This window comes from Solanum lycopersicum, chromosome 10, assembly GCF_036512215.1.
Source record: "Solanum lycopersicum chromosome 10, SLM_r2.1".
NCBI classification, from domain to species: Eukaryota; Viridiplantae; Streptophyta; class Magnoliopsida; order Solanales; family Solanaceae; genus Solanum; species Solanum lycopersicum.
Window position 1 is genome coordinate 54,478,824 of NC_090809.1, and position 13,246 is coordinate 54,492,069.

At 36.1% G+C, this 13,246-nt stretch overlaps 2 protein-coding genes across 2 annotated transcripts; both read left to right on the forward strand.

The window, feature by feature from the left end:
* The first annotated feature begins 714 nt into the window (after positions 1–714).
* Positions 715–2,036, forward strand: LOC101249687 (auxin-responsive protein SAUR21-like). Its single transcript, XM_004248825.5, has one exon. It carries the CDS (start codon positions 1,424–1,426, stop codon positions 1,709–1,711), a length of 288 nt encoding a protein of 95 aa, XP_004248873.1. The 5' UTR covers positions 715–1,423; the 3' UTR covers positions 1,712–2,036.
* An 8,272-nt stretch (positions 2,037–10,308) lies between these two features.
* LOC101055584 (small auxin-up protein 81) lies at positions 10,309–10,656 on the forward strand. Its single transcript, NM_001279255.1, has one exon. It carries the CDS (start codon positions 10,312–10,314, stop codon positions 10,636–10,638), a length of 327 nt encoding a protein of 108 aa, NP_001266184.1. The 5' UTR covers positions 10,309–10,311; the 3' UTR covers positions 10,639–10,656.
* The last annotated feature ends 2,590 nt before the right edge of the window (positions 10,657–13,246 follow it).

The window sequence follows — 13,246 nt, forward strand, 5'->3', positions numbered from 1 at the left end:
GAATACTTAAATATGTTATGTAGCAAAATATTACGAAGGAGGATAGAGATGGGCAGTGGGAGTTCAGGGATGGGGGAGTGGACTAAAGGGGTGAGAGTTGGATGAGACGATAAACTTGGAATGTCACTCATTATAGACATCAAAATCTCGTAGGATTCTACATGTGTAGTTTAATTTCAGTTAGGGTTTTTGGAAGCTATGCACTATACCAAAAATGATCATTAGCGGCAATTAAGAATATATATTTTTAACGGCAATTGACATTCTTTATATATGTCTCTAAAACCTTTAGCATATTGATTCTAATGACACTTAACTAATGCCGGTAAAGACTTTAGCACTGTTTACCTAAATCCTAGCTAGCTCATGTCTATATATCAAAGTTTATATATTTTCTTAAAGAGGCATCTCATGCAGAACTTCCATAAATTATGAAATATTCACAAAAATTAGATCAAGATGTGTTCAGCTTCTCGACATCATCCTAGTTCGAAAAAACATTTTCGAATCATGAAGAAATTTTAAGTGAAAAGAATCAAGTAAAGAACAAAATTATACTTGCATTGTATTATTAATAAAATCATGTTTCTTCATATTTTATATGTGATTACAATTTATTTTCTATCGCTTCAATTTGTTGCAGATAATCTCTTATGCTACTTGTTTTCCCAACTTGCATTAGGGAAGACATTTTCCTCATTTTATGACACTTCCCACCTATTAATCCCTCTACCACCATACTAAAATTGATCTTTAACGATAATTAATTAGCACTCTTCTTAAACGTTCCTAAAATGTCCTAAAATTTATAGTGATATTGAATTACTCAGCTAGGTAGGCAGACACCACTTCTTTTGCAGTCATCTTGGAGGCTGTCTTGATGCAAATAGTTATTATTACTAAAAGTGGAGTCACATGCATGTGTATGCATACTTCAATAGAAGTCTATTTGTTGAAGGAAATAAAATTTAATAAAAGCAGAACATGTCCAAATTACTTCAAAAAAGGTCTATGAATTAACAGAAACCTATTTATAGTAAAGCATTATTTCCAGATGTTCAGCATAGTAACTTTGATATTCACATCCTTATCGATCACATAGTAGTACGTACTGTTATGAAATCGTTGTACGATCAGCTATTCCCGATGCATCAGCAACAAAAAGGAGGCACTCCATAATGCAATAACTGCAGAACACACCTAGCAACTTGATCACATCAGTCTGATGCAGAACACACCTACTATTGAACATATTGCATTTTTTAATTTATTGAACTTTATGACCAAAGACATGTGGGTTAGCTCTCCCCCATAGCAACAATGTATGCTGGCAACTATATAAATATAACTTATTCCTTGTGCAAACTTCAGTGCAAGTGTTAGTTCAATCTAAATTACTCTAATATTAACATATCAACAAGTCATGGGATTTCGATTGTTACCTATGATTGTCGGTGCAAAGCAAATCCACAAGAGGCAGTCTGTTCTTACAAGAAATCATTCAGATGTTCCAAAAGGACATTTTGCAGTTTATGTAGGTGAGACAGAGAAGAAACGATACGTGGTGCCAATAACATACCTGAATCATCCTTCTTTCCAGAAGTTGTTACGGAAATCAGAAGAGGAGTTTGGATTTCATCATCCGATGGGTGGTCTAACAATACCTTGCAATGAGGATGATTTTTTCAACATCACTTCTCGATTGAGTTAATGATATGTAGAACTATGAGATAGTACTGTTGTAGAAATCAGACAATTTTGAGTTTAGAATTTTCATCTTGCTAGGCAAGAGTTGTAAACTTTTGTACAAAGTTAGCAAAGAATACAAATGAAATGTTTACAATTGTTTGTTGTTTGCTTAAAATGGATAGCCATATTCTTTATCTGTGAAAATCTCATGTATTCTTTTATAATACGACTGCAGTACAAGATAGCTCGTTTGCACTTCAACTAATTCACGAAACAGTTTACTATCTCCACAAGCACAGCGTAAAATGTTCTACATAATATCTTAAGATATGCAATCTAGGCTTTAGTTTGGCATCAGCTTAATAGTTTTTTGGTATGAATGAATCTCTATATATGTCACGGTTTTTATATATGAAATAATTTCACATGGAAAGTAGAAGTTATGTTAGGATGATTATTTGATCTGTGGAAAATCTTGATTGATTTGTTAAGAGGAATATCGATAGTGTTAGAGCTGTATTAAGGCATCAAAATCTGTTGCTGTATCTTAATACAAGCCAGAGCAAATCTGTTTATTAGTACTTTTTTTATACAAAAGCAAATCTTTATCACTTAATACAAGATAACATGCATGAATTTAATATCTTACATGTGGACAGTTAACAAAAAGGCCACAGGAACGACAAACGTCCTATTGATGATTGTGTTGGGAAAGACAAGGCACTAACAAAGAATGCCTGACAGGATAACAGCGGAAGAATACCCAAGTTTATACTTTCCCTTCTCAATTTGAACCAAGAGAAGACAAACAACCACAAGCAATATGATAGTAAGGCAGCAAGTAATTCAACCAAACAAATATAACAAGACAATAATAAACCAATCACACCAGACACCAAGATTTACGTGGAAAACCCTTCGATGTGAAGAGTAAAAAACCACGGGACCAAAAGCTTCATTATAATCACCAAGAGTTACAATATTGTTCTCCAAAATTGTCCACAAAACAAGTGTCAAACAACGAGCAACAACAAAATAAGATTGCACCAAATCTAGAGAATTAAAGGAGCAAAATCACCAATTTCGCAGCTACTGTTCACGACAGCAAAACTGAAGCTGCAGGCCACCAAATCCAACTCTGTCAGTTCCTAATCAAAGATTGAGATGAATATAATATGCTGTCCAAAAAACAGCTCAAACGGACAAGAAACGAAGTGGAATCGCAATTTGAAGTTGGCTGTTAGGGCTGAATTTTTGACTGCGAAAAAGTGCTCTTTTTTTTTCCTTTTTGGCTGCTGAAAAACTCTTTTTATATCTGAAAATAAGACCTAAATAGGCTTATATTTGCCTCATAAGAATGGGCTTATGGGAAAAAATGGGTTGGTCCAAATTGGACTTTTATTTATCCACATAGGAAGGGAAAAAGATCCATAACCCAACAATTCTCCCCCTCACGACTATGTGGAGGAGACCGCCATCCCGGCGACCATGCAACAATATTCAAACTTCCCTCTTGGCAAAGATTTAGTCATCATATCAGAACCATTGTCATTTGTATGAATCTTTTCAAGCTCAAGCAACTTAGAATCCAACACATCTCGAATCCAATGGTATCTCACATCAATGTGTTTAGACCGACCATGGAACGTAGAATTCTTGCCAACATGTATAGCACTTTGACTGTCACAATAAAACACATACCTCTCTTGAGCACAACCAAGTTCCCCCAAGAATCTCTTCATCCAAAGATATTCTTTACAAGCTTCAATGACAACAATAAGCTCAGCTTCTGTAGTAGATAGAGCAACACATTTTTGCAACCTAGATTGCCAAGACACAGCTCCCCCTGCAAAAGTAACCAAGTACCCTGAAATAGACTTGCGAGTATCAACATCACCAGCCATGTCTGAATCAGTATAACCACAAAGAATAGGCTTCCCTGTACCAAAACACAAACTCAGACTAGAAGTGCCACAGAGATATCTCATAACCCACTTCACAGCATTCCAATGTTCTCTTCCCGAATTAGAAAGAAAACGGCTAACAACTCCAACAGCATGAGCAATATCCGGTCTTGTACAAACCATCGCATACATCAAACTACCAACAACTGAAGCATAAGGAACTTTCTTCATATTTTCCTTCTCATCATCACTAGAAGGATACTGTTTCGTGCTCAATTTGAAGTGCATAGCTAAAGGTGTATCGACAACCTTAGCTTTATCCATACTGAATCTGCGAAGTACTTTCTGAATGTACTTCTCTTCTGATAATACCAATTTATTGGCCTTTCTATCACGGACAATCTGCATGCCAAGAATCTGCCTTGCTAGTCCTAAGTCTTTCATAGCAAAAGACTTACTCAACTCTTGCTTCAACTTCTAAATCCTGCAAGTATTATGACCAACAACAAGCATGTCATCAACATAAAGCAACACAATAATAAAGTCACCATCAGAGAACTTTTGCACAAAAACACAATGGTCTGAAGAAGTCTTCTTGAAGCCCTGCTGACTCATAAAAGAACCAAACTTCCTGTACCACTGCCTGGGAGCTTGTTTCAAACCATATAAGCTCTTCTTCAATTTGCAAACATAATTCTCTTTACCCTTGACTTCAAAACCTTCCGGTTGCTCCATATAAATTTCTTCATCTAAGTCACCATGGAGGAAAGCAGTTTTAACATCCATTTGCTCAACCTCTAAATCTAGACTTGCAGCCAAGCCTAGAACCACACGAATGGATGACATCTTCACAACTGGAGAGAATATCGCATCAAAATCAACTCCCTTTTTCTGATTAAATCCCTTGACAACTAATCTAGCTTTGTACCGTGGAACTGGATTACCATCTTCATGTTTCACCCGAAAAACCCACCTGTTTTTCAAAGCTTTTCTGTCTTTAGGTAACTTAACCAAATCAAAGGTATGATTATCATGCAAGGATTTAATCTCATCTTCCATAGCATCAAACCACCTTTCTTTTTCTTCACTTTTCATGGCCTCATCAAGACTCTCAGGTTCTCCCCCGTCAGTCAAGAGTACATACTCATTGGGAGAATAACGAGATGAAGGAATTCTCTCTCTACTAGATCGTCTGAGAGAACTCTCTGGAGCATCTATAATTAGTTGTTGGACAACCACATCATCTTGCACTGGAGCATCAACAACATCATGCCGGTCATTCTGAACATGATCAACATCTTCATTATCAACTTGATTTTCATCATTATGAAGATTTTCTTCCGGTGTGATAGTCAAAGGAACTGGATTAACATCAACTAAGCTCTCACTACTCTGAAAATCAGCCTTGTCAGCTTTGTCAAAATCTTCAATTGTTTGGTCTTCAAAGAACACAACATCACGGCTTCTAACAAGTTTCTTCTCAACAGGATCATAGAAACGATAGCCAAATTCATCTTGACCATAACCAATGAAGATACACTGCCTAGTTTTAACATCCAACTTTGACCTTTCATCCTTAGGAACATGTACAAAGGCTTTACACCCAAAAACTCTAAGATGATCATAAGAAGCATTCTTACCAGTCCAAACTCTGTCAGGGACATCACCATCTAAAGCAACAGCAGGAGATAAATTGATAACATAAGCAGCAGTATTAAGTGCTTCCGCCCAAAAAGAATCTGACAGCTTAGCATCTGAAAGCATACATCTAACCCTCTCAACTAGAGTTCTGTTCATCCTCTCTGCTAAACCATTTAACTGAGGAATCTTTGGAGGAGTTTTCTGATGCCTAATACCCTGCTCTCTACAATATCTATCAAAAGGACCAATATACTCACCACCATTATCTGAGCGAATGCATTTCAATGTCTTCCCTGTTTGTCTTTCAACCAAGGCCTGAAAACTCTTGAACACATCAAGTACTTGATCCTTGGACTTCAAAGGAAATACCCAGAGTTTGCGAGAATGATCATCAATAAAAGTCACAAAGTAAAGTGCACCACCATGAGATCTTACCTTAAAAGGACCACACAAATCAGAATGTACCAACTCCAGCAGATCAAGCTTTCTTGAAGGCGGATGACTCTGAAAAGAAACTCTTTTTTGTTTACCGGCTAAGCAATGAACACATTTCTTCAACTTTGCTTGTTTCACTTCAGAAAGCAAATTTTTCTTAGCCAAACTATCAATCCCCTTCTCGCTCATATGACTCAGCCTTCTATGCCATAACTCTGATGAAGTATTATTCTCCACCAAATTTACTGAGTCTCTGGAGATGGAGCCCTGAAATACATACAAGTTAGACAACTTGTCACCACGGGCCACAACCATCAAACCTCTAGTAAGCTTCCACTGGCCAACACCAAGTGTATTAACATAACCCTCATCATCAAGATATCCCACAGAAATCAAATTCAAGCGAACATCTGGAGCATGCTTTACATTATTGAGAACTAGTTTGGAACCATTGTTACTTTCCAAACAAACTGTCCCAATGCCAATAACTTCAACTTCATGATTACCATTTTCAACGTTCCAAAATTACCTGGAGTATAAGAAGAAAATAATTCCTTCTTTGGCGTGACATGAGAAGTAGCACCAGAATCCACAAACCAGCTAGACTCATCACAAACAAGATTAATGACATTTGCATCACAAGAAACAAAAAGATCATCATTAGCAACAACAGCAACACGATTTTCATTATCGCCTTCTCTCTTGTGTTGTCTCATATCTCTCTTGTGCTTGTAACAATATTTCATGATATGCCCATTCTTGTGGCAATAGTCACATGTAATATTCTTGTATTTAGACTTTGACTTGCTTCTACTTTTACCTCTATCATTCTGACCTCTGGACTTGTTTCTCCCCCTATCTTCAGTAACCAAAACATCGGAGTGTGAAGCTCAAGAAGATGAGGCTTGAGATCTTTTTCTCATTTCTTCATTCAAGACACCACTCTTAGTATATTCCATGGTTACAACACCACAGGGAGCAGAATTAGTCAAAGAAACTCGAAGAGTTTCCCAAGAGTCTAGCAGAGAATTAAGAAGCCAAAGTCCCTGTATCTTATCATCAAACTTTACACCCATTCCGGACAGTTGGTCAAGAACACTCTGAAAATCATTAATATAATCAGAAATAGGAGTGCCCTCTTTATACCTGATATTCATTAATTGTTTCAATAGGAACAACTTGTTGTTGCCAGTCTTCGAAGCATAAAGTGTCTCGAGCTTGTCCCACAAACTTTTGGCATGTGTCTCATTCACAATATGATTTCTAACATTATCTTCAACCCATTGTCTAATATAGCCACAAACCTGCAGATGCTCAAATTCTCATTCTTCATCATTCAAAGACTGAGGCTTATTAGAAGCAAACACAAGTAAATGCATCTTCTTGACAAATAGAAGATCTTTCATCTTGCCTTTCCAAATATGATAGTTACTACCAGTTAAACACACCATTTTACTCATATTTGCCTCCATCATTCAAAACGACAATCAACAATAACCAATGCTCTGATACCACTTTGTTGGGAAAGACAAGGCACTAACAAAGAATGTCTGACAGGATAACAGCGGAAGAATACCCAAGTCTATACTTTCCCTTCTCAATTTGAACCAAGAGAAGACAAACAACCACAAGCAATATGATAGTAAGGCAGCAAGTAATTCAACCAAACAAATATAACAAGACAATAATAAACCAATCACACAAGACACCAAGATTTACGTGGAAAACCCTTCGATGTGAAGAGTAAAAAACCATGGGACCAAAAGCTCCACTATAATCACCAAGAGTTACAATATTGTTCTCCAAAATTGGCCACAAAACAAGTGTCAAACAACGAGCAACAACAAAATAAGATTGCACCAAATCTAGAGAATTAAAGGAGCAAAATCACCAATTTCGCAGCTACTGTTCACGACAGCAAAACTGAAGCTGCATGACACCAAATCCAACTCCGTCAGTTCCTAATCAAAGATTGAGATGAATTTAATACGCTGTCCAAAAATCAGCTCAATCGGACAAGAAACGAAGTGGGAATCGCAATTTGAAGTTGGCTGTTAGGGCTGAATTTTTTATTGCGAAAAACTGCTCTCTTTTTTTCCTTTTTGGCTGCTGAAAAACTCTTTTTATATCTGAAAATAAAAATAAGACCTAAATAGGCTTATATTTGCCTCATAAGAATGAGCTTATGGGAAAAAATGGGTTGGTCCAAATTGGACTTTCATTTATCCACATAGGAAGGGAAAAATGTTCATAACCCAACAGATTGGACAGTCGAGCATATGCCAACCTGCAATAAGATGACATGATAAATCACAGTTCAGATATACTTTGAGACCTATGTGACATGTGCTCTGAGATGAAATGTAGTAAAGGACAATACCTCAAATTGGTTTGGGCAGATATGTTAGGATGAACAGCTAAATCATTCATTTTGACAGCAGAAAATGAACCAATCTTGATTGAAGGCCAAAATACGAGATAATTCACAGCGCCTGAACAAGAAGAATGCAGGTGAGTGGTGTAATAAAATGAGCCAAGTGGCACTGCTAGCTTCATCACCAATGTATTCTAAAGCGCTAGTATCAAAAACCCCATATTGTTTTGCTTGTAGGGAACTTCTATCGATAACCAGCAAGGACGGCTGCAAATACAATAATTGCATTCAAGTACTACACCAAACAGCAAAGCCCCCATATATGCCTCATTAATAAATCTGTTTCCAGTCTGAAGACTGAAATGATAACCAGTGAGACAACATCTGTGACTTCTCAGTCGAATGTCATTTCATTGTCAATTAACAAAGGTATACAATCCTAGCTCTTCAATCGATACCATCATGTGTGTTGTTGAAGGTTGGTAGCTAGTAATAGATTACAGAGTCCTCTCCTTACTAAACATTGTAGATACTATTTTCTTGTAAACATGTAACTATTGATCCAATTCATCATCTCGTTAAGCTGCATTTCATATTAAGAACAAAAGCTTCTGTCATATGACATGATATAGGCTTTTGTTCTGTTTCTAATCCAGCAACTTTACCATACTTACTTGAAACTACTCATTTAGTTGCATAATTTCCTTGTATGGACAATCATCAAAATGGAATCATTTGCTATAAAATTGCCATTGCGCGATCCTAGTTGAATAATCATCAAGTTTATATTATAGCATTCAAGGTTCAGTAATTTGCATATGAACAAAGTGGATCCTTTTAAGATTGTTAGAATAATGCATTATTTTCAGAAATTAGGGATGGCTTCTAGTGCTACTTTTTTCTTTCCCTGCAGACCATGAGAGCCTCGACATCTAAAGTAAGCGCAATATACAAGGGAAATATTCAAGGCATTAAAAGATGATTTGACAAAATACAAGATCACTTTTATGAAGATTAACATCAGATGTGGACAGTTAACAACTTGTCATCAATGATTGAATATTGAATTCCCTAGCAACCTGCATGCGCCAGAACAGTATCCGGATAATTCAAAAGAAATGTAGAAAAGGACAGACCAAATTGGTAGGGAAGATATGTCAGGATGAACATCTAATAAGTCACTGCGATAATAGGTTAACAATCTGTCTTAATTTAACCATTCAGATCCTAAAAGAGATATTTTACAATGTTCGAATATAGAAAACTGAAGGTGATATATCGTGGAATTGTAAAAAAAACTCCTCAGTACATAAGAAAAGACTTTGATTTTGGTAGTCGCGTTCCTTCGTCACATAGTATGGTAATGAATGTTTTCATTGTACGATCAGCTATTCCCGAGGCATCAATAATAGTATTAGAGCAAGCCATGCAATAACTTTATAGGAATTGATGAATGTTCTTTAGCCACTTGACTACTTCAGGTTGATGAATTCACAGAGAATAAAAGATACTGTATTTTTATTCAGCTATATGATCAAAGCCATGTGAGACTCACCATCCCTCTCCCACCTCACTAGAACAGTAGAACCATAGCCCATAACAACAGCAGTAGTTAAAGTAGCAAATTAAGGCATCAAGATATGATGTTTAACGTTAAGACTTGCCGAATAATATTTGTTTTTTACATTTTAACACAAAGAAAATATTTGTCACATGAGGACAGTTAAACTTGTTATTAATGGTTTTGAATATTGAATGCATACTGCAGCCTGCACCAGAATAGTATTCGGGTTAGTAAAAAATGACCTCATAATCACTTGTAGTTGTACCAATAGGACATATGCAAATTGGTAGGGAAGATATGTTAGGATGAACAACTAATAAGTCGTTTGTGAGAACAAGTAAACAATTACTCTTGATTTTAATAATTGAGGACCAAGAAGAGATATTTTCATAGTGCTCAAAATAGAAAATACTAGTGAGAGGAAGTGCAAATTAATCAGAGGGGGATTATAGATGCGGTTTTGAGCAGTAAACTATGTGCTATGAATTGTTAAATCAAAAGAAACCTCCTCTATCTTACACCAGCAAGTTGGGGAGCAAACATAGCTCTCTTACAGTGAATTTTGGTCCCTACATTGTCGATGTCATGCTACTATATATATATATATATATATAAGTCAGAGGACTCATTCGCAAAATCAAGTTTCTTTCTCCACACTACACATTACTCTTACCAGCTATAAGTTGAAGAGAAGTTCATCGATCATGAGGAATCATCTCAAGACAATCCTTCATCATGCTAAAAACAATATTCTTCACCGTCAAGGATCAACTGCAACCCCTTCATCAACATCAACAAAATTAACAGATGTTCCCAAGGGTCACATGGCAGTTTATGTTGGAGAGAACCATAATAATAAGCATAGATTTGTGGTTCCCGTCTCTTGCTTGAAGCATCCTTCGTTTCAAGACTTGTTAAGATATGCAGAGGAGGAATACCGATTTGACTATCCAATGGGAGCCCTTACTATCCCATGTAGTGAAACTGCATTTCTCTGTGTCACTTCTCACTTGAATGTCATTACCAATTAGTAAAGGCAGTGTAGAAGTATACTTCTTCAATCTATATAATCATGTATATTTATAGGTTAGATAGCTTATTAATGTAGTTCATATATTACTACAATCCTAACCTACAAGTGTAACTATATATGAAATTTACTATAACAATGCAATAGTAATCACGAACAATATATTTAATCAAATCATTCATTAACGATCTTATCAACCACTTGTAGAGGGATTGGAGTTTGATTATGCTAATCTACAACTATCAAAAATGTGTTTCTCTATTATGAAAGTATCTTTAATTTTACTTAGATCGCAAGCAATTATTTGGTTATAGTGATTGGTATTTGTTGTGCGGAATTTGAGATAATACGAGAAAATATAAACGCGAAAAACAAGACAACAGTTTACGTAGTTCACCAATAAATTGGCTACGTCCACGGGAAGAGAGGGAGCAGTTTTATTATGGAGAGGCAAAAACAGAATTACAGAATAGGGTTTCCCATAGCGTCTATATATAGTGCTAAGCTACGCCCTAACAGGCTTGGGCCCAACATACATAATCAACAGAAAATTAAGGGCCCAATACAACAACATTGTATACCATCGGGCCGGGGGCGTCTCCGCCCCCCCGGACCCCCAGGCCAGGGGGCGCGTCGCCCCCTGGACCCCCCGACTCGCTAACCGGGCAGCGAGACCCCCGTCCTTTCTGTTTGTAGCAGGTCCGATTCAAGGCATTCAACAGTATTACTGTGGACTATACTCTGTAGGTCCTAAAATAAGCCATAGCAATGATAAAATTGTGATCAATGATTGATTAAATATTATATGCACATATCAATATGCACCAAATAATACTCAGATTATCTAACAAATAATAATTGCATCGCTAGGACATGTGCTTTAGATGAAAGGAAGAAAAAGACATAACAAAATGGTAAGGAAAGGAAGATATTGAGCTCAAAATAAACAACTATTATTGTGACAACAAGAAATAATTAATCATTGAGGGGCCAAAACATAGATATGTCACAATCTTTGAACTAAAAAACAGCTGATGAATGGACTAGTTACAAAAATAATAAGAGGGGCACTGATTGACAAAAACAGTGATCTTTCCTATATCCATTTGCAACTAATTGGCAGATATTTTTTTAAAAAAAATTACCATGGTGTTCGGTTAGCTTGTACAGATACTAATTGATAGAATATTATCAAGTGGAAGAAAAATAGTAACAAATTGATGAACTGAGTTCGATTTATTCACCAAATCATTTTCCTTTTCTAATCTTTCAGAAAGTTGTTTGCCTTGAGTAGAATTCCATAAATCTCATTTACACTACTTCGTCTATTGGTTTAGTTCCCATAAGAAACACGTTCAATCTCAGACAGCAGATTTTAAGGCACCAAAATCTGGTGCTGCATCAGGACTGGCACTCGAGAAAATCTGTTTATTAGAAGTAAATATCTTTCAAGTTGCATGTGGACAGTTAACTAGAAGGCCTCAGGAATGACAAGTTTCCTATCGATGATTGTATATTTGGTCATATGCCAACCTGCAAAAAAATAGTAGTAACTGGATAATCTGTATATATAATGATGACATGATAAATCACAAATCACATGTACTTGAGACTTATAGGATGTGTTCTGAGAAGAAATGTAGAAAAGGACAATACACTAAATTGGTAGGGCAGATATGCCAGGACAAGCAAGAAAACTTCATTCGTTTCATTTTATTTGTCTGATTTTGACTTGGTATGGAGTTTAAGAAAGTAAAGTAAGCTTTTGAATCTTGCAGTGTTACATTAAAGATACTTAGAAGGCACTAAAATTTCATTTGATCTTGTAGTCGTACACATGATAAGTGGAAAGGACTGCTGCAAATACAATAAATTTTGGCACCACACAAATTAGAGAAGCAGATGGGAAAAAATAATTGCATTCAAATACTACACCAAACAATAGAGGCCCCAAATATGCCTCATTATAGTAAAGCTGTTTTCAGTCTGAAGAGTGAAATGATAAAGAGTAACAAAAACAATAAATTATCAATTAGAAAGGCAATAATAGAGCTGGAAACTATGTGCTATTCTGTAAATGTATTGTCTAATCAGACGAAAACTCTTCTATCCTTACAGCATCAAGTTGGGGGGTGCAAACACAGCTATCTGGCACGATAATATTAAGCAATCGAGTCCACTGTCATGTTTCATTAAATTGAATTTTAGTCCAACGGGGGGCCTTACTGTTCCATGCTAGAGAGACAACATTTCTCTATGGTCACTTGAATTTCATTTCTTTACCAATTACAATTCTAGCTCTTCAACCTTTACCAACAAGTGTATTGGTGAAGCTTGTTAGCTAGTGTAGCTATTGATCCAATTCAGCATCCCGTGAAGCTCAATTCCCTATTGTTAACAACAAAAGATTATGTCATATTACATGATATATGTATATATATATAAAGGATTTTCTTCTGTTTCTTATGCAACAACTCCATTCAAACAGAAACACTCGTGAAACTGATTTCAAGAATAAATAAAAATAGAGTGAACAAATGAAATTCCAGCTATGTATCAATTTGCACAAGATCTGAATTTATACAAGGAAAAATCTAACCATTTCCTAT